At 47.3% G+C, this 26982-nt stretch overlaps 1 protein-coding gene, 1 long non-coding RNA gene and 1 pseudogene across 4 annotated transcripts; all 3 read left to right on the forward strand.

Moving 5' to 3' along the window:
* LOC149123704 (uncharacterized) lies at window positions 1-25758 on the forward strand. 3 transcript variants are annotated; one of them, XR_016215113.1, is made up of 3 exons: window positions 1-464; window positions 1544-1715; window positions 25371-25758. It is a non-coding gene; the product is annotated as an uncharacterized LOC149123704 (long non-coding RNA). The 3 variants fall into 3 exon arrangements; XR_016215112.1 differs by lacking the exon at window positions 25371-25758 and adding an exon at window positions 7330-7498; XR_016215111.1 differs by lacking the exon at window positions 25371-25758 and adding an exon at window positions 3326-3540 and having other exon boundaries at window positions 2-464.
* On the forward strand, window positions 4917-5585 carry LOC149123705 (large ribosomal subunit protein uL16-like). Its single transcript, XM_089306754.1, has one exon. The coding sequence runs from the start codon at window positions 5303-5305 to the stop codon at window positions 5540-5542; it is 240 nt and encodes a 79-aa protein (XP_089162880.1). The 5' UTR covers window positions 4917-5302; the 3' UTR covers window positions 5543-5585.
* Window positions 11963-13416, forward strand: LOC149123706 (density-regulated protein pseudogene; annotated as a pseudogene).
* Window positions 25759-26982: the final 1224 nt, after the last annotated feature.

Consider the following 26982-nt stretch of genomic DNA (forward strand, 5'->3'; position numbering starts at 1 on the left):
CTCTTCCACCAATCCCAACTCTGCTACCCACACGCCGAGTACGCTGCTCTCCTCCAATCAGGAGCAGGATCAGCTCCTGCAGGTCATCACTCAAGTTGGCGAGAGACAGCTGCGTAGAAGTTGTTACTCCCTTCTCAGCGCCATATTGTGGGAGAGCAAATGCATAGAATAAGTCTTAATTCCAGTAACTCCGTCTAGTCCGAGTTGCTCCCCACAGCTCCAGCCTCCCTACCCTCTGCTGGATGCTCCTGCAGGGCGAGAGGAAGCGAAAGGGGGAAAAGTCTCCTCTCCTTGTCACGAAGGAGCCATCGGTGCCTCCTTGTCCTTGGCTCTGGAGGACTGTGCTGCCCAGCGCTAGGACTGAGTGGGAATCCCTCTTCACTTGCATGTTGAGAGAGAAGGAGAGGGAGAAGAGGAGGAGGAGTCCCTTCTTACAGAAGAGTGAGAACTCTGTTAGAGCCTCGGTAAGTGTCCAGTCCACCCCTCTCCGCTCTGCCTGGCCAGCTGCCCCAAGTCTCCCAACTGCATCCCCTCCCCCAATCCAGTGCCCACAGGGCAGCCCCACTGAGCTCTCTAGAACGCAAGATAAACCCAAACTCACTACATGACAGCCAAGCTGCTCATGACCAGCACCGTGCTGCACCTGCAGCCTCATAGCTCACCTGGCTGCCACAGAAGCTTCCAGTCACCCTCTCACCCCACAACCTGCCAGTCCCTCCCACTGGGCCACTCTCCTCCTGTCTCCTGCCTGCTTTTGAGCCAAGCCTCTCTTTAATGTCTGCCTTCCCCAGTGCCTTGTGGGCCCCTGGAGAGCAGGGTTACATCTCTCTCTCTCTCTCTCTCTCTCTCTCTCTCTCTCTCTCTTTGTTGTACACCTGGCTTAGCACAGTCCTTGGACTTAACAGCTCCTTGATAAATGTATGCAAATTAGGCCTCAATGCTGGGCCTTGGGAGCCTGGAGAACCCAGCAGGCCCCACCCCCAGCACAGGGCAGGCACAAAGGCCATGCTTCACGTTTGTCAAATGAATGGCTCTATGACCAACTCTCCCGATGTCCACCTTTAAATTAACATGTGTCCTTTCAAGAAGAGTGAACAGCAAAGGCATTGTCAGCACAGTCGTCCATGTGCTGAGTGTTTGGTGTTGCTCGTTGTGATGCACACCTTACACCTGTCATCTGGGTCGCACTAGCTTGTGCGTGCAGCTGAGGATCCTTGTCCCACCACAACCCCAATGATTGTGAGTATGAGCACCCACTTCCTCCAAAGGCCCACTCAGCCCACCTTAAAGATAGACCTTGGAGGACCAGTGTCCATCCAGCCATCTTTTCTCTATCTCTCGGTCTGCAAGAGTTCTTGCCTCCTCTGGTTTCTGCGATTCTGTTAACCTCCTCTCCACCCCTCTTCTCTTCTCGCTTCACATAGTGTTTTCCTGATCCTTTATGTAAAGTTAGCATTCTGGCTGGATGACATTGGGGAAATCGTTCCACGTCTCTGTCTTCTCCCTCCACTCTCTAAGTTGGAGGTATTAATGATACTTACAGGGTTATCGGAGGAAGCAGACTGTTGCCAGAGAGCACTTGGAACAGGACCTGCCACACAGCAACGGGTGCTGCTGCTGTTATGGCTGTGATGGAGGCCCCGCCCCAGCTTTATGCTCCTTCCAAACAGGCACTCAACAGAGCTCCACCAAGCTCCCAGAAGATCCAGCCTCAGGTGGGCATGTCATCATCCAGGAGGGGAGGCGGGTGTGAGGCACTGGGATGAAGTGCAGGGTCATATGCCCTGGGACAGAGCGAGTTGTGGCCACTCTGACTCCTGTGTTGAAGTCCTAACCCCCAGCCCCCCAGGGTGTGGCTGTGACTGGACCAAAGCTCTTTAAAGGGGCAATGAAGTGAAAACAAGGCTGTTGGGTGTGGTGGAATGAGAATGCCATGCCAAGATGGCCACTAGCAAGGGAGCATCAGTTACTCAGGAATGGTTTCAAAACCCACCTGGCAACAGAGCCTGCCTGGCAACAGGCAGTGATTGGTTAAGGCATAAACCACCCCTTGACCAGATTGGCTGCTTCTGCTATATAAGCTGCTGTACCAGCTGAAATAAATGAGTCTGTGAGCTGCACACCTCCTGCCCACTTTCACCTAACTCCCGGTGTCTGTGTGGTGACGCAGCGCCTCTTGCCCCCACCTCGCTCCTCCTCTTAGAATGAATCCACAGCAATAGTTGGGTAGCACTCATCCAGTCTGACTTGTGTCCTCATAAATGGACACAAATGGACAATGAAGCTGGGAATGGGGACTGCAATCCAGGTCTCCCGCATGGGTGGCAGGAACCCAATTGCTTGAGTCATCCCCACTGCTCCCCAGGGTCTGCATTAGCGGGAAGCTGGAGCCCTACGCTGAATCCAGGCACTCTGATGTGTGATGGGCGTGTCTTAACCACTAGGCCAACGCCAACGTTGGGAAATCCAAGTTGTGTTATGTCATTCTTGCTGTGACTGATTGGTTACTGGTGGCGGTGTTGCCTCTGCCACTGTGCAGAGCAGAATTCAGACTTTTTTACAGCTGCTGAGGCCCGAGACCACCAAGACAAAGGCAGACACTCTCTGCACACAAGATTTTCTTTTTAATGTAAAATTCTACAGAAGTAGTTAGAGATGATTTGTGGGGGTTGGAAATCAAAGTTAAGAGTAATGGAGACAGCAAAATCAGCGGAACCATTAAAAATCCATAATGGCAAGATGGAAACTGGATAGAGATGCAAGCCAGCACCTATAGACACGATCACTGTAGCTCAGTCCTCCGTAAGTTGATCCCACCAGTGTAACACGATACTTTCTGAATACACCTTTTTTTTTGTAGACAAACACCTGATCTAGCCCACTTCTATTCAGTGTGATGAGGCTCTGTTGGCAATGGAGCCACTGTGGATTATGACGTAGTGTTATACTATGCGTGTTGCCTGGGAACCCAGCCATCATTTTCATGTTGTTGCTATGGGAAAGCCGTGCTTTACATTCCAAATGAACCTTTGCATTACGACGAGTGCATGAAGTCGGCCGGCTGATTTCCAGTTTCGGGAGGGAAGCTGTGGTTCCTGCCAGTCCTCTGCTTGATATAACACATCCTGTATAAGGAGAGAAAAGTGGGCTCTCTAACACACATCCTATATAAAGAAAGAAAAATAAACACTCCTATCAGAACAGAATTGCAACTCATTCCCTGCCTGCTACGCAGGTTGAAGATCCGGGAGGCTGCTTAGCTCCTGCTAAACCATGACTGACATATTTGTGAATGCTTCCTCTTTAATTTTTGTGTATTCCACAGTTCCTCCGGTCCCAGTGAGACTACTGACTTGGAGAAGACTTGGAAGGCCTAAAACAGCCATAGGAGAGGCCTAGGGATATTTGCAAAGGAAGTGAGTGAAGCTGCCTTCTCTCATGAGTTCCCCGAGAATAGGTTTATGGACAGTGGAATGGACTTTTCCAGCATGGTGTTGCATAATTGAATGTTAATCTTGAAAATAAGAGTTGTGGGGTTTTTTTTTGTTTTTTTTTTGTTTTTTTTTTGCTATCTGAAAAAAATATATAACAAATACCTTTTTAAAACAAAGACTCTGGAGTTTCCATGAATGTAATTTAAAAAAGCTCCATTTGGCAATGAAAAGACTTCTTTGAATGCTGCATTCTCAGGGTACTGAGTGTGTCTTGGGCCAGAAGATTGAGGACGAGTGGTGGGGCAAGTGTGGCTTATTTGCACTTCACCTTCATAAACGTATTCTTTGCCATCTGTTATCAGCCACACCTGCAGGACAGCCTGGGGCTCACAAAAGAGGCATTCACAGGCAAGAGAGACAGTTACAGGGTTCCAAAGTCAAGAGTGCCTCTTCTGGGAGCCGCCCAGACAGCTCTGGAGTTTTCTCTTTTTCTCCCTAGTGTAACCACGTAGTTTATGGATTTCAAAACACAAAATGCTTTGTGGTGCAAGCAGTTTTGGGTCCTTCCTCTGCTCCCCAGCCCTCCCGGGTAATTACAGGGAATAATTACTCTTCTTAACTTCAGGTGTGTCTTCCCAGAATTTCCGTAGGCAGCTTTCCTTAGGCACGTATGAATATGCTTTCACATGACCTCGTGTATATTTTATTTTTTTAAAGATTGATTTATTTGAAAGAGTTACACAAAGAGAGAAGAGGCAGAGAGAGACAGAGAGGTCTTTCAGCCGCTGGTTCACTCCCCACTTGGCCAAAACAGCCAGAGTTGCACCTATCTGTAGCCAGGAGCTTCTTCTGGGTCTCGCACGTGGCTGCAAGGGCCCAAGGTCTTGGGTCATCTTCTACTGCTTTCCCAGGCCATAGCAGAGAGCTGGATTGGAAGAGGAGCAGCCAGGTCTCGAACCGGCGCCCATATGGGATGCCGGCGCTGCAGGTGGCAACTTTACCCACTATGCCACAGCACTGGCCCCCTCATATATATTTTAAATTGTGGGTCATTTGAAGATCTCCCTATTTGGAAGAAATGATCTTTCTCTAGGATTTTTTCCTTTCTGGTGTACAAAAAAAATTGTGGACCTTATATGATTTTAGTTTTATACCAAAGTCGAGATACCGCAGCCTACTCAGTGGTACTAGGAATCAATAGTTTGAATAGTCTGAATCATCCTTGGTTTTAGATATGACCCTGAGCTGTATTTCTCTGTGAAAGGGGACACTCCTGTGTGAATGTGGAAGTAAACAGGGAAGCGGATATGGTGGACTCAGAACAGTGCAAGATCCTTTAAGATTTATTTATTTGAAAGGCAGAGTGATAGAGAGAGAGCGAGAAAGAGAGAGATTCCAACTACTGGTTCACTCCCCAAATGGTTGCAACATCTGGAACTGGACCAGGCTGAAGCCAGGAGCCTGGAACGCCTCAGCTCTCCTACGTGGGTGCAGGGGCCCAATCACTTGGGCCGTTTTCCACTGTTTTCCTAGGTATGTTAGCAGGAGGCTGGATTGCAAGTGGAACAGTTGGGACTCCAGCCAGTGCTCTGATATGGGATTCCTGTGTTGCAAGTAGCAGTTTAACCTGCCAGGCCATCAGACCAGCTCCATCTTCTAAACCCCCTTTGTTACTAAATGAACAGTTGTAAATCATGGGTATGAAACTACACTTACAAAGCAAGACAACTGCTGCTCTTTTTCCTTCGGCACGCCACCGAAGACCCTGGTGTCGCCATGGGCCGCCGCCCCGCCCGGTGTTACCGGTATTGTAAGAACAAGCCGTACCCTAAGGCACAGTAGCCAGAGTTCACATTGGCCAAGTCATCATGTCCATCCGCACCAAGCTGCAGAACAAGGAACATGTGGTTGAGGCCCTATGCAGGGCCAAGTTCAAGTTCCCTGGCCGCCAGAAGATCCACATCTTAAAGAAGTGGGGCTTTACCAAGTTTAACGCGGATGAATTTGAAGACATGGTGGCGGAGAAGCAGCTCATCCCGGACGGCTGCGGGGTCAAGTACATCCCCAATCATGGCCCCCTGGACAAGTGGCGGGCCCTCCACTCATGAGCCTCACTCTCCTGTGCTCTGTAATCATTGATAATAAAGCCTGGTTCCTATCAAAAAAAAAAAAAAAAAAAAAAAGCAAGACAACTGCTAATGGATATAATCTCTACAGTCGACTCTTCAACCCAGTCCTCCTTTTTCGCTTGTAAATGTCGGTACAAGTAGCCTAAGTTTATTGAGCCTTGGGGAGAGACCTCTGGATGCCTGGAAGGTCTAAAAAGGCAGTTGGTAACCAGGTATGGAAGAGACTCAGGCATATTTGCCAAATACCCTGAAAACAGCAGTAGCAACTAGCCGAGTGGACTTTCACAGCATTGTTTTTGCATAAATCAATGTTAATTTATAAGCTACATTTCTAGAGTTTCATACAACATCTAGTCTATGGGAAACTTTTGCCTTATTCATTTTATTGTCTACCTAACTATATTTATTACAGAAATGCGTATCAGGGTACTTCAAAAAGTTTGCAGAGAGTGGAATGAAAAATTAGTTTGTTTTGGTTCCAAAAACTTTTGAAACACATGCATGTGAGGAACTTTCACAAAATTTCACAGAAAATGTGCACTATGAAAATACCGTGCACGGACTGTTGAAAGCTTTACTTAGTATGTACTAAATTGATCTTCCGTATATAAAGATAATTGAAAATGAATCTTGATGTGAATGGAAAGGGAGAGGGAGCGGGAGAACGGAGGGTTGAGGGTGGGAGGGAAGTTATGGGGGGGGAAGCCATTGTAATCCATAAGCTGTACTTTGGAAATTTATATTCATTAAATAAAAGTTTAAAAAAAGAAAATACCATGCACGGATTGTAAGTTGTTGTGCACCGCAGTGAAGTTATCAGGGCAGGCGTTCAGCACAGCAGTTCAGTTGCTGTTCGGGATGCCCCACCCGAGTGGAGTGCCTGGCTTGAACCCTGCCTCCTCTGCTTCCAATCCAGTTTGCTGCTAATGCGTGGGCTGAGAGGTAGCAGGTGATGACTCCGAGACTTGCGACTCTGCCACCCGCAGGGGAGACTCAGCCGAAGCCAGGCGCTGAGAACTCCATCCAGGTCTCCCACTTGCAGGGCAGGGACCCAAGTATTGGAGCCTTCGTCTGCTGCCTCCCAGGGTCTGTGTTTGCAGGAAGCTGGAATCAGAAGCACAGCCAGGACTCCAATCCAGACACTGCTAAATGTGTGTGGGCAACCCCAGGGACATCTGAACTGCTGTGCTCAACAGCCGTCCCCCACTCTTGATTTCTATTGGCTTGTGCTGGTGACAGAGTGTGTCCTGATGGCTTTTCACCCTGTAGAACATGTTGAGAACCAGGGCTGCCTCTCCACAGTCTGCCCTGAGACCTCCACGCCGTCTTCCCTGCCGCTGAGCCTGATCTTTGCTAACCGCGTTGTCAGGGTTCCTTGTCCTTGAACTCCCACATCCTACTGTCTAGGAAGACGGTGACCAGATTTTAGGTTTCAGGAAGAAATAACGAATTGACAACACTCATGTCAACACAGTAGCTGATGGAAACGCATATGGAACATGAGTTTTTCATACACACAGGTCAACAAGTGGACGCTGAGGGGTACGGGGGCAAAAGGAAGCTCACCGTCTGCAGTGTGAACGCCTCTGAGCCCCTCTCCACCACCTGCTATGCTCTGTGACCCTGGACATCAGGCTTCTGGTTGGGACAGGCTGTGGGATTTCTCAGCCGCAGCATGACTGACATTTGGGACTGGATATTCCTTGTCAGGGGCTTTCCCAGACATTGTACAATGTTTAACAGCATCTGTCTCCTCTGCCTACCAGGTGCCAGGAACCTCTTGTACCAGCTATGATAATCGAAAAGTGCCTCCACACTAATCCACTGTTGATAGGAATGCAAACTGGTAAAGCCACTATGGAAGACAGTTTGGAGATACCCCAGAAATCTGAATACAGCCCTACCATATGACCCAGCCATCCCACTCCTCAGAATTTACCCAAAGGAAATTAAATTGACAAATAAAAGAATTATATGCACCTCAATGTTTATTGCAGCTCAATTCTCAATAGCTAAGACATGGAATCAACCTAAATGCCCATCAACAGAAGACTGGATAAAGAAATTATGGGATATGTACTCTATGGAATACTACACAGTGGTAAAAAAGATGAAATTCAGTCATTTGCAACAAAATGGAAGAATCTGGAAAACATCACGTTGAGTGAAATAAGCCAGTTCCAAAGGGACAAATATATGTTCTCCCTGATCGGTGACAACTAACTGAGCACCAAAAAGGAAACCTGTTGAAGTGAAACTGACACTATGAGAAACAATGACTTGATCAGCCCTTGTCCTGACTGAGAAAGAGCTTACTATTTTATTCTTTTTTAGTATTTTCTTTTTCTACTTAATACCATTGGTTTAGCTCTTCACTTAACACAGAATTATTCTTAGGTATTGACGTCCAATTGAAAATTGATCCCTGTTAAAAATAAGAGTGGGAATAAGAGAGGAAGGAGATGTACAGTTTGGTACACGTTCCCTCGGACTTACCCCAAAGGGTAAAGCTAAAAACTTGCAGGGGACTCCAAATCCCATTAAGTTGGCAAGTACCAATGCTATCTTACTAGTTAAAGTGATCAGTTTAAGTTAATAACTGATCATAAAGATAGGATTAAGTGTCAAGGGGATCACACAAATAAGACCAAGTGTCTGCTAATAATAATAGATAGAATTAAAAAGAAGAGAATGAACCAACATGGGAAGCAGGACACACAGCAGACTCGTAAAATGACAATTGCCCTCAACAGTACTCTGGCCTCAGAATCAGCCCTTAAGGCATTTGGATCTGGCTAAAAAGCCCATGAGAGTTTCTCAGGCATGGAAAGCCAAGACACTGTGGCAAAAAATGACCTAAAAGAAAGATCTCTGCGAGTGAGATCCCAGTGGAAAGAATGGGCCATCAGAGAAGGAGGTACCTTTCTCTGAAGGGAGGAGAGAACTTCCACTTTGACTATGACCTTGTCTAAATATGATCAGAGTCTGCTAACTCAAGAGGCTTCCACAGCCTTGGCAGCTCATGACAAGAGACTTGGACGATTACTGACGTCATAAATAGGAGTGTCAATTATTAAATCAACAACAGGAGTCACTGTACACTTACTCCCCATGAGGATCTCTGTCCTTAATGTGTTGTACTATGTGAATTAACGGTATAACTAGTCTTCAAACAGTACTTTATACTTTGTGTGGAGAAGGGAGGCAATGGCAATGGCTCCAGGTTCCAATCACCTTCCCCCTGCTCCTTCAGGCCCAGTGTGCTCTTCCTATTCCCAGCCTCTGGGAAGCTGTCTTCCCCTTGTTGGTTCACCGTACTAACCCTCCCATACCTTGGGAAAAGGCTCTTGATTCAACCTTTTTGAGCCACCTTCTGGGTGTACTGTATGTTCCCTGCAGGGTTATGGCCAAGTAGCGATCAAATTTTAAAGAACTAGTGAAAGACTTAAAAAGTATTCTGTACATGCTTGAAAAGAATGAGCACTTACTGAGAATACACATCTGTTTCTAAGGCATATCCACTTATTTTCAGTTGTTTTCCTCTATTCTCACCTTTTTATTTTTATTGTTAAAATCTCTCATTGCTCAGCTTCTATTAACTAGGAACTTATACGCCATGTTTGTCATTCTTTTACTGATTATAATTATAATATGTTATAATATGAAATCATACTATGGCTTCTTAGCTCTCCCAAGTCTACGTTTTAAAATCTCACAAAGCAAACTGTCCATGGAGAAATAATTCCAATCTAACACAATCTCCCACTGCATTAAAATTAAATTTTAATAAAATTTAAAATTAAAATAATAACATTAAAATGATAAAATTAAAATTCCAATGAGACTTGACGAAAGGGAGCCGGCGTCCCTCACTCCCGCCCATGTAGGAGTTTCTGGGCTTCAGCCCCAGGATTCCTGCTCTTAGCTGATGCACCCCGGGAGGCAGCGGTGATGGCTCAAGAACTTGTGCTCCTGCCACCCGTGTGGCAGGCCTGGGTTGAGCTGTAGGCTCCTGGCTTTGGCCTGGTCCAGCCTGGCTCTTGTGAGCGTTTGCCGAGTGAACCAGTGGACATACGATCTGTCTGTCTCTTTCTCTCTGCCTTTCTGCCTCTCACATAACATGAAAATACATTTTTTAAATTTTTAAATGAAATTCTTCAAACCAGGGATCAGAACTCTGTGACCCATTGGTGAAATCCAGACCAGTGCCTATTTTATGAATAAAGATTAGCAGGGATCTGGATCAGCAACACTGGCCCCACAAAGTAATTCTTTTTTTTTTTTTTTTTTGACAGGCAGAGTTAGACAGTGAGAGAGAGAGAGAGAAAGGTCTTCCTTCCATTGTTTCACCCCCCAAATGGCCGCTATGACTGGCGCGCTGTGCCGATCTGAAGCCAGGAGCCAGGTGCTTCCTCCTGATCTCCCATGCGGGTGCAGGGCCCAAGGACTTGGGCCATCCTCCACTGCACTCCCTGGCCACAGCAGAGAGCTGGGACTAGAACTTGGGGTGCCAGCGCCACAGATGGGGGATTAGTCTAGTGAGCCGCGGCACCGGCCACAAAGTAATTCTATTTGCAGCAGATGAGACCACAGAGGTTGTTTCCAAAGCCCTCACTCCCCAAGCAAGGTAAAGCAAGTCCCTTTATTTTGGGTGGGGAATGAGCCTGCAGAAGAGTGAGTTTTGTCATGTGACGCAGAGGCAGTGAAGTGTCCCGGATCGCCCAGATAGGAAGAACCAGCGAGACTCACTGTAATGCAAAGAACAAAGGGACTTTATTACGGGTCCAGCATGCTGGGGCCTGACCTCCCGTTCGGTGTAGTGCTGGGAGACCAAGACCCCTTTTCTTTATAGTTCCTAGGCAAACAAGTATTAGGTTTGCATTCCTTTCCCCTCATATGGCCATATATTGAGCCCCCCCCCCCATAGTTGCCCCCCTCACCAGCCCTGCTGGACCAAGGACTGCCCAGTGTCAGGTTTCATCTTCTCCTACCAGGTGCATCCTGGTCCTAGCCTGCCCTCTATCTTGGGAGAAGCCTGTCATGGCGTGACTCTGGCCTCTCACAGCAGGGGTGGTCTGGTAAAAAGCTCTGACACGCTCAACCATTGCAGTAATAGTAGTGATTACGGTAATGATTTGGGCATTAAATTAAGCAAAGGGTGACTTTCGGACTCGTCTTCCACGTGCCCAGGCATCGCTCTTGTGGTAGGATCTGAGCCTGCTCAAGGGCGCTGGCGATTGCACCTGCTGGGAACATGACTGAAAAACAACGGGAAATACATTAGGTGCTTTGAGAGCTTTAGGGCTTGGAAATAGAAATGAGTTGAGATAAAGCCTTTTGGCCGGCGCCGTGGCTCACTAGGCTAATCCTCCGCCTTGCGGCGCTGGCACACCGGGTTCTAGTCCTGGTCAGGGCGCCGGATTCTGTCCTGGTTTCCCCTCTTCCAGGCCAGCTCTCTGCTGTGGCCAGGGAGCGCAGTGGAGGATGGCCCAAGTGCTTGGGCCCTGCACCCCATGGGAGACCAGGAAAAGTACCTGGCTCCTGCCATCGGATCAGCGCGGTGCGCCGGCCGCAGCGCACTGGCGACGGCGGCCATTGGAGGGTGAACTAACGGCAAAGGAAGACCTTTCTCTCTGTCTCTCTCTCTCACTGTCCACTCTGCCTGTCAAAAAAATAAATAAATAAAAATAAAAATAAAAAGAGATAAAGCCTTTTGAGCTACTCAGGGCATAACAGTGGCATTTGAAAAGAGACTGTGGGCTGGCCCCACCGCTCACTTGGCTAATCCTCCACCTGAGGTGCCAGCACCCCAGGTTCTAGCCCTGGTCGGGCGCCAGATTCTGTCCCAGTTGCCCCTCTTCCAGGCCAGCTCTCTGCTGTGGCCAGGGAGTGCAGTGGAGGATGGCCCAAGTGCTTGGGCCCTGCACCCGCATGGGAGACCAGGAGAAGCACCTGGCTCCTGGCTTCGGATCAGCGTGGTGTTCTGGCTGCAGCGGCCATTGGGGGGTGAACCAACGGACAAGGAAGACTTTTCTCTCTGTCTCTCTCTCTCTCTCACTGTTCACTCTGCCTGTCGGGAAGGGAAGGGAAGGGAAGGGAAGGGAAGGGAAGGGAAGGGAAGGGAAGGGAAGGGAAGGGAAGGGAAGGGAAGGAAAGGGAAGGGAAGGGACTGTGTGTTCCACAGAACTGAAGATATTCACCCAGGGGCCCAAAAGTGCAGGCAGCTTAACCCACTACACCACAGCATCGGCCCCAAGGGCAGCATTTCTGAGAAGGGATTATGGGAGGAGAGCAACAAGAAGAAATATTTAAGAAGGAAATATTAGTAAGAAGCAATAGTAAAGCAAAAATAAGAAAGGAAGCCAGACTGGGCATTACATAGAGGGCAGTAAACAGGGAATGAGCAGTAAGTGTGGGAAGGTATTGCAAGATCCCTTTAAAGTAAGAATAAGGATTCATATACACGCTGCATTGAAAGTGCTTTTAAAACTGTTCAAGTCCTGGAAAGGAAAAGGCTAGAGTTGGGGTCAGGGTGACCAAGGATGGCCAACTCCCTAGAAAATGGGATGGAGCAAACCAGTGGAGAGATGATAAAGGAAGATAAAAGTTCAGCGACACTGAAAAACCTGTGAATAAGTTTGACTTGCAAATGAGCATGTGGGAGTGGCACATTTAAATAATTTTTTTACATCAGAATAGTAGTGCAGGAGGCCTTGCATTTATGGCGAATCTGCTGCCCCTTCAAGTCCGAATGTCTGGAACTCTCCCTAGAGGCTGGGTGGGTGTCCCTTCCTGCAGCGAGGAAGTCAGCGAAAATACCTGGTGCTGAAGTCACTCAGCTGATGGGAGCGGAGGCGGTGGGGGCTTGGGGGTCGGAAAGGACCTGGGTTTTTGAAAGTGACTTCTGATGTTTCTGAATCCAGCGGCGCTGACTGCACAGGAGACCCTAGGGACGGTGCCAGGTTAGGTGTTGGTGACCAAATCTGAGTCATTTACCATGGAGCCTGTTCTTTACCGACAGAGCACCGCGACTATATGCCTGATGTCATAGAAGAGTGGTCAGGGCAGGGTTTCCAAGTGAGTTTGCAAAACTTACAATAGAAAGTGCAACCTAACAGGAAGCTGGAATCACCAAGGATCAAAGAACAGGAGGGGAAGAAGAGGAGGGAAAAATCAAGAGAGGTAGAAGGGGTCAAGTAAAACCAAAGGAGGGCCGGCGCTGCGGCTCACTAGGCTAATTCTCCGCCTTGCGGCGCCGGCACACCGGGTTCTAGTCCTGGACAGAGCGCCGGATTCTGTCCCGGTTGCCCCTCTTCCAGGCCAGCTCTCTGCTGTGGCCAGGGAGTGCAGTGGAGGATGGCCCAAGTGCTTGGGCCCTGCACCCCATGGGAGACCAGAAGTACCTGGCTCCTGGCTTCGGATCAGCGTGATGCGCTAGCCGCAGCGGCCATTGGAGGGTGAACCAACGGCAAAGGAAGACCTTTCTCTCTGTCTCTCTCTCTCACTGTCCACTCTGCCTGTCAAAAAACAAACAAACAAAACCAAAACCAAAACCAAACAAACAAAAAAACACACAAAAAAAACAAAAAACAAAGGAGAAGGTGGAACCACTAACAGTTACAACAGAGCAGAGCAGAGATGTGTGACCAGAGGGGGTCACCTGGCAACTTTTGAAACTGAACTTAAGCATGAAGATTTTTGGCACAAAAAGTCTCTTGTGGTGCCTCAGGAACAGGGGAACAGGGGAGCCTGGGATCGTCATTCAGGCTGATAGCATCAGTGACGTCATTCAGGAAAAATGGCCGGAGGTGGACGATAACAGTATCGAAGATCATGGAGGAGTAACAAAGTGAATCTGAAAACTTGTCTGCATAGACCATAGACTGCCTTCACTCTGCATCTTCACTGTTCCATACAAGGCTGCTTTTTTTTTTTTTATTGCCAAAGTCTAATAACAAGGGAGACTCATGCATATACATGAAATAGAATGAGTCAAATACAAAATTTTGTTCATTTGGAAAAAAAATTAGCTGATGCTTTGAGATGTGAATGAAGCAGGCTGGCGTCCTTGCCTGCCTGCAGTGGGCAGGGTGTGGACAGTCCTCCCAGCCACCTCTGGCTGCAGTTTCCGGCACCCTCAACTGGTTCCTTTGGAGGCTCACTCATGCGCTCCACGTGTGGGTGCCCCAGCATGGTGACATGGCTCTTTCCTCCATCCCTCCCACCGCACGGCACTTCCGTGAGACACTCGGGTGTCTAAGCGTTACTGAAGGCTGAGGAAATGAGCCAGAAGCAATGGGTGTCACAGTGCTGCCGGGCAAAGTCCCACACTGAACAAGGAACAGCCCTCTCCTTTGGTGCTGAGAGTTTCTAGGCTACCCGCATCCCCACGTGGACTTTTCTCCGCTGGCTGCAAGGTTTCCAGTACATTGCTCTACCTCCTGCTCTCCACCCCACTGTAGATCCCCTCGCTTCTCAGCCCCCTTCCCTGGATCTCTGCTACAATGCAACCGGCCTTGCGTCTTTGTGCAAAGTGCTCCCTGAGCGCACCTCAACCAATGACTCATTCATGGGCCGTTCTTGGACCCTGACCTCCGTAAGGGAACACACAAGGCTTTGAAATCTCAGTCACTCCTTGTGCTTCCCCTCCAGCCTGGTGAGAAAAAAAAAGATAAGCACAAGCCCCACTTCCCCACCAAAATTATTTCTATTGGGCCTTTTGGAAGATACAGTTGGCTGGCTAGACACAGCTGAGGTCTTAAATAGTTTTCTTTGCAGGCTTACCATGTTTAGGCCATTCACCCACAGGCACACAGTGAGTAGGTGGGGAGGAGCCTAACCCCAGCCAAAGATATTAGGTCTAGTGCTTGTGCCATGGGGCCAGGCTGCGTTATGTCTAAAGCTGTCTGCAATGCATTGTAGTTGCACAGCTTTGAGTCACAACTACTTTGATCCAGTTCTATCACCCACCTAACTGAGTAGACCCCGCTCAGTATTCTGTTTTCTTACTGTTCATATTTTTCCAATATAAAATAATAGAAAAAGTACTTTCCACTGGATTGAGTAGCATTTCCTCAAAATTCATTTCCAATTATTTGGAAAAAGGGTCATTGTAGTCTTTGTAGATATAATAGTTAAGATGAGGTCATTCAGGATAGGCTGGGACCCCAGTCCAATAACTGATGCTGCTAAGATCTAATGTTGAATGTCGCCCAAATGCCCATGTGTTAAAGGCTGGGTCCCCCGGCTCTGTTGGGAGGGGGTGGAACTTTAGGAGGGGAGGCCATGTGTGTATGTGTACATCACTGGGCTGTGTGCTCAGAAGCCAGTTCTTCTCCCATGATGGTTATAAAGGCCGGAGTCTGGCCCCACCCAGTCTCTCTCTACTCCCTGGCTCACCTTGTGATCTACCTGCTCCAACATCTGCCGGGACCCTTTGCCAGAGCAAAGCTCACCCTGGGCCATGTGAGCTAAATAAACTTTTTCTCTATATAAGTTAGCTACTGTTATAACAGTAAAAAAAAAAAAAAAAAAAAAAACTGATACAGGTGTCCTTACAGGAAGGCCACATAAAGGCATACGGGAAGGAAGGCCATGTGAGCACAGAGGCACACTCGGGGCTGCGGAAGAATTCAGCTGCAGGCCACGCCACGCAGGATTCAGCCAGGAAGAGATGCTCCCCCAGAACCTGCAGAAGGAACCAGCCCTGCCCACACTTGGGCTTCAGACTTCTGGGCGCCTGAACTAAGAACTAAGTTTCTTCTTCTTCTTTTTAAGTGTTTATTTATTTATTTGAAAGAGTTCCAGAGAGAGAGAGAGAGAGAGAGGGATCTTCCAGCCCTGGTTCACTCCCCAGCTGGCCGCAACGGCCGGAGCTAAGCTGATCAAAGCCAGGAGCCAGGAGCTTCTTCTGGGTCTCCTACGTGGGTGCAGGGGCCCAAGGACTTGGCTATCCTCTGTTGCTTTCCCAGGCCATAGCAGAGCTGGATCGGAAGTGGAGCAGCCAGGACTCTAACCGGCACCCATATGGGATGTCGGCACTATAGGCCAACATCCTACACCACAGCCTTGCCCCTAAACTAAGTTTCTGTTGTTTCCAGCCACACAGGGTTTTGATACTTTGTTGCAGCAGTGCTCAGACATGAGCCACAGGTGAAAGGAAAATTGGAAATTAATAGTAAAAAACAAACCAAACCCACAGGTGATCCCCTTCTCAAGTGCAGCCACCGTTGACAGTTCTGATGTGCCTCCTTCCAGTGAATGCGAGGCAGAGAGAGAGAGAGGTCTTCCATCCGCTGGTTTACTCCCCAATTGGCTGCAAGGGCCGGAGCTGCGCTGATGGGAAGCCAGGAGCCAGGAGCCTCCTCTGGGTCTCCCACGTGGGTGCAGGGACCCAAGCACTTGGGCTGTCTTCTACTGCTTTCCCAGGCCACAACAGAGAGCTGGATCAGAAGTGGAGCAACCAGGACTCGAACCGGTGCCCACAGGGGATGCCTTGCCGCAGGCCAGGGCTTTAACCCGCTGCACCACAGCACCAACCCCGACTGACCTATTTTTTTAAGATTTTTTTTTTACTTTTGAGGTAGCATATTTTTAATTTACATTGCAGTAAAAGGCTTGATGCTGTCTTAAATAAAGAGTTCAACAAATAAAAAGTAAAAAAAAAAAAACATAGTTTAGCAGGAATATAGGCAAGGACTAGGAACAATAATCATATGAAAAAATGTCAATTTTACTCATACACTAAGTTTTAAAATAATCACAAATCATTAAAGCTGTAGTAGTATAGCATTTGGTTGGTAAAGATCTAAAGCAAAACTTGACTATGTTTTCAGCAAAACTGATACATGCATTCTTTTTTTATTTTTATATTTTTTAGTTTTTATTTTAGCTCTCACATATAAGAGAGAACATGTGATATTTGTCTTTCCATATCTAGTTCATTTCATTCAACCTGATGTCCTCCAGTTGCAACCATTTTGATGCAAATGATAGAATTTTATTCTTTTGATGGGTGAATAATATTTCATTGCATATATTTTTCCCACATTTTCTTTACCCATTCATCTGACAATGAACACCTTGCTTGACTCCATATTTTGGCTATTGTCATCAGTGCTGCCATAAACATGGGTATAGATCCAGGAGTGGAATAGCTGAATCATATGGCAAGCTTATTTCTCATTTTTAAAGAAATCTACATACTGTGTTCCACAGTGGCTGCACTAATTTACATTCCCACTGACAGTATATGAGTTCCCCTTTCCCCACATCCTCACTGACATTTGTTACTCTGTCTTTTGGGTAACAGCCACTGTGACAGAGGTGAGATCATAGCTCGTGGTTTTGATTTGCATTTCCCTGATGACTAGGAATGTCGGGCATTTTTTTCGTGTACTTGTTGACCATTTGTATTTCAACTGAGATCCATTGCCCAGCGCTTAACTGGGTTGGTTGCTTTTGTCGTTGAGCTTGTTGAGTCGCTGCTATATTCTGGATATTAATACTTTGTCGGATAAGTAGCTTGCAAGTATTTTCTCCCATTCTGTCAGATGTCTCTACAGTCTACTGATTGTTTCCTCTGCAGAAGCTTCTGGGTTTGATATAATTCCATCTGCATAGTTTGGCTTTTGTTGCCTGTGCCTTGGGGGTCTTATCTAGGAAGTCATCACCTACACCAATGTCTTGAAGTATTTCCTCTACATTTTCTTCCAGCAACTTCATAGTCTTAGGTCTTAAATTTATGTCTTTGATCCGTCTTGAGTTGATTTTTGTATATGGTGAGAGGCCGGGATCTGGTATCATTCTTCTACATATATGCATTCCAGTTTTTCCAGCACCATTTATTAATGAGTTATCCTTTCTCCAAAGTATGGTCTGGGCACTTCCATCACTGATCATCTGAGGCGTGTATGTGGGTTATTTTCTGGGCTCTCTACTCCGTTTCATTGATTTAAGTGTCAACAACTGCATTGTTTCCTAATTTTTGTTTAGTGTTATAAGTATTTCTCTAGGGTAGGACATAATTTTTGAAAGCGTAATTTCAATTATATAATGAATCATCAAGAGAACGCAACATATTTTACGCAATGGTAATTCATGAATGTTTTCCTGTGTTTCCAATTATTTAATTGATGTGTAATGACACTGCACACTTACACTGGTGAGTGAAAGATTCCCACAATTGAACACAGTCATAAGAATGTGCCACAGAACAAAAAAATAAATAAATAAAGTCAAAAGGAGGATTTAGTAGTGCTGTGAACAATTTCAGCATTGCTGGACTAATGCTCAGAGAACAACTGTTCAGATAAATAACTACGTTTTTTGAAAGAAAGAAAACATGTATGTTCACTAGTCAGTGAAATAAAATAGTATTAAAAAACAAAACAAAACAAAAACCTGGCACGGTAGAAAAACAAAACAGAATTGTATGCTTTTAAGAAGTTATTTTATTTTTAAATACTCATGTCTTTATTTGAAAGGCAGGTGACAGAGAAAGAGGAAGAGACAAGGAGAGAGACAGAGATTTACCATTCACTGGGTCACTCCTCAAATGACCACAAAAGCCACATCTGGGCCAGGCCAAAGCCAGGAACCAGGAATTGCATCCACATCTTCCACAGGGGTGGCAGGGGTCTAAGTTATCCTCCACTGCCTCCCAGGCACGTTAGCAAGAAGCTGGATTGGGAGCAGAGCAGCCAGAACCCAGAGCAGCACTCTGATATGGGGTGGTGGCGTTGCAAGCAATGGCCTAAACTGCTGTGCCACAATGCCAGCTCCGGTTATATTATTTTGAAAACACACCTCAAGTCAGATGCACTGGCAAACATGGAGCCTACAGCTAGGACAGGTTCCAGAATGACAGTTATGAAGAATAGGATTTCATCACCTCCAGCCCCGCCCCAAGGCAAGCTTACTCTGACTCACAGAAGTGACACCCCGGGCCGGCACCGTGGCTCACTAGGCTAATCCTCCGTTTGCAGCACTAGCACTCCGGGTTCTAGTCCCAGTTGGGGCACCAATTCTGTCCTGGTTGCTCCTCTTCCAGTCTAGCTCGCTGCTGTGGCCCAGGAGTGCAGTGGAGGATGGCCCAAGTCCTTGGGCTCTGCACCCGCATGGGAGACCAGGAGGAAGCACCTGGCTCCTGGCTTCGGATTGGCGCAGCACGCCGGCTATAGCGGCCATTTGTGGGGTGAACCAATGGAAGGAAGACCTTTCTCTCTGTCTCTCTCTTTCACTAACTCTGCCTGTCAAAAAAAAAAAAAAGTGACACCCCTGTATGCTACAGCAAGATTTGCCTTGCGATGTTTATGAAAATAACCACAGTGATCAGACCCATCAATCCTGCTAGTGCTCTCTAGCAGAAATCTAGAAAATCATCGAACAGCCCATGACTATCAAACCAAAATGGCATAGTTAGCAGCAGAACACAGGAAACCAAACGACAGGACACATTCACATGTAGGTAGATTCACCAAAACAAATTAGGATTACATGCCAAATATTACTTCAATAATTTATCTATCCCGAGGTAGTCTGAAATTAAAAACTTGTATACTGTCAAAAAACAAAATCACAGCAAATTTAGTTGAAAGATCTTGGGTTCCTCTTGCAGTTCTAGAAATCAGCAACACTTTGTTCCATAAAACAGGAAAAGTGTTCCGATGCACAGAGCAGAAGAGACTCATTTCATAGACAGCAAAGGACTGAAGAAAGCAGAAATCAAGAACAAAATGCAGATTGGTCATTCAAAGTCACTTGCCTTGTAAGGTGGGAGCAGAGAGACCGAGTCATAGAAAAACAACTGTTGAGTCGGGGCTGGTATTTTGTGGTACAGCAAGTTAAACTGCTGCTTGTGATGCCGGCATCCCATATCAGAGTTCCAGTTCAAGTCCCAGCTGCCCCCTTCCCATCTAGCTCCCTACTAATGCACCTGAGAAAGCAACCCAGGATGGTCCCAGTGCTTGGGCCCCTGCCACCCACCTGGGAGACCCATATGGAGTTCCTAGCTCCTGGCTTCAACCTGGCCCAGACCTGGCTGTTGTGGCCATTTGAGGAGTAAGCCAGCAAATGGATGATCTCTCTCTCTCTCTCTCTCCCCCTCTCTCTCCCTCTCTCTCCCTCTCTCTCCCTCTTCCTCCCTCTCCCTCTCTCCCTCTCTTTCTCTCCCTCTCCCTCTCCTTCTCCCTGTCTTTCTCACTATTACTCCACTTTCAAATAAATAGTAAATGAATAAATCTTTAAAAAGAAAAAGATTAACCTCTCCCAATTTTCTTTTTAAAGATTGATTTCTTTATTTGAAAGGCAGAGTTACAGAGAGAGAGAAAGAGAGAGAGAGAAAGAGATCTTGCATCAGCTGATTCACTCCCCAGATGTCTGCAAATGCCAGGGCTCGGTCATGCAGAAGCCAGGAACCAAGAGCTTCACCTAGGTCTCCCACATGGGTGGCAGAGCCCCAAACACTTGGGCCATCTTCTTCTGCTTTTTCCAGGCCATTAGCAGAGAGCTGGTTTGGAAGTGGAGTAGCCAGGACACAAACTGGTGCCCATATGGGATGCCAGCATTACAGGCTGTGGCCTTACCTGCCACCCCACAGCACACCACACCCTCTCCTGGTTTCTTGGAAAATCAGGCAACAACTTCATTTGAGTTTGGTAACGTGGAATCTTAGCACGAGTGACTTCACTTTGATTTTCCATCTGCTCCACTGGCATCTGGGGCAGGAGCTTAGCCCCTAATGAGACTCCTGCAGTTTTTATTTAATGATGCCCAACGGCAGTTTTTTAACTTTTTAATTTTGAACTAACAGTAAATCCACAAGAAGCTGGAGTAGGAGGGGCATCTAGGGTGGTGCAGTGTATACACTACTCGGAGTAGCATCTTGAATGACTGTGGTACAACACCCAACCCAGGAACGTGACGCTGCTATACTCCTCAGAGTCAAGTCAGCTGCACTCACTTGGTAAGCACATGTCTGTGTGTGTGTGCACGTGTGTGCAGTTCTATACACTCTTATTACAGGTGTCGCTTTGTGTTCCACCAACACAACCAAGAGACGCGGCGTTCACTTGCAGCCTCCCAATCTCATCCATTCCCCTTAGCAATCTCTAATAGGTCATCTATATTTGTAATTTTGTTATTTCAAGAATGTTGTATAGATGGTGTTGGACAGCAGGCAACCTTTAAGATTGGCATATTTTTACTCGGAATGATTTCCTGGAATTCATCCTCGTTTTGTGTATCGTCGTCTCGTTGTTGCACAGTGCAGTTCCATGAGAGATGTACCACACTGTTCACCAAGCCACTTATAGAAGGACATCTGGATTGCTTCCAGTTTGGGGCTATTACACATAAAGCTGCCGCATGAACCTTTGTGCACAGGTTTTGCACGAACTTACGTTTTTTATTTCTTGGAGTTAAATGCCAAAAGTTCTGTTACTGGGTCATATAGTAAGTATATTTTAAAGGAATGATTTTTTTTTTGACAGGCAGAGTTAGACAGTGAAAGAGAGAGACAGAGAGAAAGGTCTTCCTTCCATTGATTCACCCCCCAAATGGCCGCTACGGCTGGAGCTAAGCCAATCCGAAGGCAGGAGCCAGGTGCTTCCTCCTGGCCTCCCATGCGGGTGCAGGGCCCAAGCACTTGGGCCATCCTCCACTGCACTCCTGGGCCACAGCAGAGAACTAGACTGGAATAGGAGCAATCGGTACAGAATCCGGCGCCCCGACCGGGACTAGAACCTGGTGTGCCAGTGCCACAGGTGGAGGATTAGCCTGGTGAACCAAGGCACGGGCCTAAAGGAATGATTTTGAATTCAGAGTTAAATAACATGTCCATGGACGCAAAGACTGCTGTGAGTACTGACCACATCAAATCCCACACATGAAGAAACCAAGATGTGGGAAGGCCATTTCACCCACGTAAGATGCAAATCAAGGCATCTTTATAAAATTATTATTAGCATGGATAAAAACTCACAACACAGCACTTACCATCCTAGTCATTTTGAGTGCGTGGTTTAGTAGTGGTAAGTGCGTCTATTCTCACTAAATGGCAACTTCCCCTCTCCCACTTCCCCTGCCTCCTAGTAACCACCATTCAACTTTCTGCCTCTCTAAGCTGTCTGAGTCACTCATATGCATGGACTCACACAATGTCTGTCCTTGTGTGATGGGCTTATTTCACTTATTGCTGCACCCCCACAGTTCCTCCATGTTCCAACATATGGCAGAATTTCCTTCCTTTTCGAGGCTGGACAGCTGTCGTTTGTGTGGATATCCAAATCCAGGTGTCTCTGATCTCAGTGTTGACTATCATGGCACACCGTGCCTTCCAGCACCTTCTGCCCTGAGCATCTGTCCATCATAGACGTGTGATGTTGTGGCTAGAAAGGGCTTTCATACGCTGTCCTTTCAGTGCTAATAAAATACACTCTACAGTGGTCTTATACAAGGAGTCTTCAAAAAGTATATGGAAAAATGTATATTATGAAAAAGCTGTGCATGGATTCCCAAAGTTTTTGCACCAAAACAAACTTATCTTTTCATTCCATTTTCCATGAACTTTTAGAAGCACCCTCGTCTATCTAGCATTTCTCTAGAATTGTTGCTACAATTTTATAAAGTGGGAATTACTACTATCTTTTACATTTTAGAGATGACTTCAATATATGCTCCTACTCCATGCCAGGCCTTGTTCTAGAACAAACGGACAAATGTTATAGAACTTTTTAGAATGCAAATGATGGAGCTGACATTCAAGTTGGGGCATAGACTACAGATAGAGAAATTTTTAAATGGAATGAAGAGTGGTGATAATAACAGTCTTAGTCATATATATGTATGGGGGGGGTATTGTTACTATAGGAATTGGCCTACATAATCGTAGAGACGAGGAAGCTCCTCAACGTGCAGTGTGCAAGCGGGGGACAGCCAGGAGAGCCATGGCAGGAGAAGCTGAGTGCTTTGGCTGAATTCCTCCCTTTCTGTTGCACTCAAGCTTTCTGCAGATCCTATGATGCCCCCAGCACTGGGGAGGGCCGGCTGCTTCCCTCCATGCACTGACTCAGATGCACTGACCAGATGCCTGCTTGGGGCCAGCACAGTGGTGTAGCAGGTGAAGCTGCCACCTCCAGTGCTGCCATCCCATATGCACACCAGTTCGAGTTCTGGCTGCTCCACTTCCGATACAGCTCTCTGCTATGGCCTGAGAAAGCTGTGGAAGATGGCAACAAGTCCTTGGGCCCCTGCACCTGCATGCGAGACCCGGAGGAAGCTCCTGGTTCCTGGCTTCAGATTAGCACAGCTTTGGCCATTGCAGACAGTTGGGGAGTGAACCAGCGGGTGGAAGACCTCTCTGTCTCTGCCTCTCCTTCTCTCTCTGTGTAACTCTGACTTTCAAGTAAAGAAATAAGTCTTTGAAAAAAAAAAAAGAAATTAATCTGAGTCTCCCACTCAGGTGGCAGGCACTCAAGAACTTGAGCCCTCACCTGCTGTCTCCCGGGGTGCATGTTAGCAGGAAGGTGGACTGGAAGTGGAGCTGGAACTTGAACCAGGCACTGTGGTGTGCAATGTGGGAATCCCAAGCAGTTTCTTCACTTCGATGCCAAACCCCTTCCCACAGTCACGTTTTAAATGCCTAAGGAACACACACTCCTCCAGTAATGGATAAAGTGAGTCATTCTGTAAGACGAAGTGTTCTGATTTATGTGCTTAGTAGCGCCCGTGTTTTGTGTGTTGTGTTTCTCTGAAGGAAAATACAATTGCATTTAGCCAGAAGCCGCTTTCAGTCATCTTCCTGGTGGCGTGACCCTCCAGGGTTCCGTGTGTCCATCCTTCAGTCACGCCATCCATGACTCAGCAGCCACATCTGTCTCCAGTACACTGGAGGAGGCAGCAGAACACACCAAGCTTCCTGCCTGTGGTCACAGCACAGCACCACTTGAGGACTGGGAACAGAGAATCTGTTACTACTCACTGAGGTGTTCCTTGAGAACAAACGTGGTGATGCCAGACATCAGAGTCGGTCTTCCAAGGGCTCGAACAAGGTATCTCTACTTTCCTACCGCCCTACACACACACACACACACACACACACACGACTGCTGGACTCAGAGGCTCCACATGACAACAGCACCCACCAGGCTGGAGACCAGGTGCACGAACACCAACCTCAGGCTGCTGTGGCTGGTGAGCCCTGCGTGGGGACAAGCCATCATCCTCTTCTCACTGGAGGTGGAGGAGGTCGGGGAGGGCCCTGGGTCTTACGGTCATCCCAGGAGTCACCAGACAAAATCAGGTTCAACTGGAGATTCCGAAAGGAATTTCACTATGAGACGCCTCTGTCCACGCTTCTGAGAGCAAAGGGCTGAACTGGGTGGAAGTGTAAGAGTGATCGTCTCCATTCACTCCCTTACTGGACGGAAGTGTCCTGTGCACCTTGTCATGCCGTGGCTGCTCTGGGCGGTGGGTTTACCATGCTAGGTTTGCAGACAGACTAGGCCCCAGATCACAGAAAGAACAGAGCTCATCACAGAAATGCGATATGAGCCACAGGTGTGAGACCCACAGGCGTTTTTATATTTTCTACCATCCATGTTTTAAAAAATAAAATGGGGGAAATTGACTGTAATAGTACAGGAAAATAATCTCTTGTATGTATTGGGTAAAAATCAAATTAATGTACAGTTATGTACATTACAGACTGTAAAGATTGGTCCTGGGCCTCCCCTACAGAGAGCACGCTCTGTGACTGCTCAAGCCCCTCGTATAAAGTGGCTTAGTGTTCACGTAACCCATGCACATGCTCCCTCCTATGCCAAGTCGTCTTCAGATGACCTACCATGCCTAGTTCAATTTGTGAATCATTGGTGCACTGTATTGTTCAGGGAATCACACCAAGAAAATAAGTCAGTCCATGTTCAATACAGATGTGGGTTTTTTTCCTAAGGGTTTTTGATGCTGAGCTGGTTGGATCCATGGTACAGAGCCCACAGACACAGGACCAGCTGTATATTGTATTTAACCCAATATACACAAGATATGATCAATATAGGAATTATTGATGAGATATTTTGCTTTCCTCATCCTGCACTGAGTCTTCAGCATCTGGTTTGTATTTCACACCAACACTTCTCTGTTTGAGCTAGGTATGTCTCAGCGTTCTGTAGCCACATGTGGCTCGTGGCTGTGACCTGAGACAGCAGAGCGCCCCAACACCCAGTTCTAGGTGTCACAATTTGCTTTGTATACAAGAGCTGGGCCACCTGCCACCCATGTGAGAGACTGGACAGAGTTCTGGGCTCCTGGCTTTGGCCTGGCCCAGCCCTGGCTCTTGTGGGCATTTAGGGAGTGAACCAGCACATGGAAGATCTCTCTCAGTCTGTCTCTCCCTCTCTCCCTTTCCCTCTACCTTTCAAGTGGATGAAAACAAATAAACATTGAAACCGATGGCACCTCCGAGCCACAGCCCCACATGGAAGGGACAGTGTGTCCAGACATGGTGGAGCAGGCCGAAAGAAGCAGGCTCCCTCCAGCTCTCTGATAAGGGCACCAATCCCATCCACCTCCAAAAGGCCTCATCTCTCAATCCTCTCGCAGTGGGGATTAAATTGCAACCTGCCTTTTGGAGGGACACAAATATTCAAGCCATAGCAACATGCAGATGTTGAGTCCCATCTCCTATGGCCCCGTCCCTTCTTCATTGTGACAACCACACCGCTCTGCTGGCTGCTCTTTTTCTCCATGTTTCTGCCTCAGGAACTTGGCCCTGACTGATCCCTCTGTCTCTGCTATTCTTCCCCAGATGTATGGAAGACCGGCTGCCTCCCTTCTTCCAGCCTGCTCGAATGTCACCCCTTTCCAGAGCCAGTCCCTAATTTGTGGATTTAAAATGCTGCCATGCATGGGGACTGGAACTGTGGTATGGTAGGTAAAGATGCTGGCTGCAGTGCCGGCGTCTCATATGGGTACCGGTTCTAGTCCCGGCTGCTCCACGTCTGATCCGGCTCTCTGCTAATGCATCTGGGAAAGCAGTGGAGGATGGCCCAAGTACTTGGTTCCCTGCACCCACATGGAAGACCCAGAAGAAGCTCCTGGCTCTGCATTGGCCCAGCCTCAACCATTGCAGCTCCATTTGGGGAGTAAATCAGTGGGTGGGTGATATCTCTCTCTCTCTCTCTTCCTCTCTCTCTCTTTCTCTCTGTAACTCTTTCAAAATAATTAAATAAGTAAAAATGAGGCCACACAAAGTGGGGTGAAGAGTCTAGAGTTGGTCTGTGACTGGTTTGTTACCATTTTGCCATAAATTAAGCTCTGATTTTTTTTTAATTTTCAAGTTTTTAACAAATTTACTTGAGGGGTAGGTATTGGGGTGCAGCAGGTTAAGCCGCTGATTGAGAGGCCAGCATCCCACTCTGGAGCGTCTGAGAGAGTCCTGCCTCTTCTTCTGAGCCAACTTCCTGCCAACACAGATCCTGAGAGGTAGCAGGTGATGGCTCAAGGTCTGGGGCCCCTGCCACACACATGAGAGATGCAAACGGAGTTCTGGCTCCTGGGTTTGGCCTAGCTCAAGCCTAGCTGTTGTGGACATTTGAACCAGTGGTTGGAAGATCTCTTTCTCTCTCTCTCTTTCCATTTCTCTCTGTGTCACTCTTTCAGATAAAATAAAATAAATCTTTAAAAAATTTAATTGAGAGGCAGAGACTCAGATAGATATACAGAACTCCCATCTCCTGGTTCACCACCTGTGATGGCTGAGGCTTGGTCAGGATTGGAGCCAGGAGCCAGGAACTCAATCCAGGCCTTCGATGGGGGTAGAGGCAGGAACCCAACCACTTCAGCCATCAGGGCTGCTCTCAGGGTCTGCATTAACAGAGGGTTGGAGTAAGGGGCCAGAGCCAGGGGTTGAATGTAGACATCGCTTTGGGTCATGGGCACCTTAACTGCTAGGATAAACCCCCACTCGTGAGCACAGACATTTGGAGGGTACCATTTAGAATGGTGACATCGCAATGTCCAAAAGTATGGACAAGTTTGAGTGTTGGGGGTTCAGGGCATGAGTCACATGGAGCCTCAACATGTTTGAGTCATGCATGCTAGCACCATAACCAGATTGTTATAATTCACTACATTATCATCGTTTTAGGTCTCACTCAAGCCTGGTTTTGAATTTACAGGTTTGGCATCATTGGTTGTAAAGAAAATTTCAGATATCTTTCATTTGCTTGTGGTGAGACAAGCTTCACTGGATTATTTTTGTCAAAAACGATGTGTTTTCCAAGTAACAACAGAAGTTATCCCAAAGACAGCAGGAGCAAGACTGTCTACACCCATCACTGCGCTTGGGTGTGGTTTGTCCCTCAAGGGGTCACGTGTTGGAAACTTGGGGAGCTGGACGTGACAGCAGAGCGTAGTGG

The sequence above is a fragment of the Oryctolagus cuniculus genome, chromosome 10, assembly GCF_051225735.1.
Source record: "Oryctolagus cuniculus isolate XC-2025 breed Fujian yellow rabbit chromosome 10, ASM5122573v1, whole genome shotgun sequence".
Classification (NCBI taxonomy): domain Eukaryota; kingdom Metazoa; phylum Chordata; class Mammalia; order Lagomorpha; family Leporidae; genus Oryctolagus; species Oryctolagus cuniculus.

What these genes read in the sequence shown, in the direction of transcription:
- LOC149123705 (XM_089306754.1), top strand. Translation starts at nt 5,303, where the DNA reads ATGTCCATCCGCACCAAGCTGCAGAACAAGGAACATGTGGTTGAGGCC.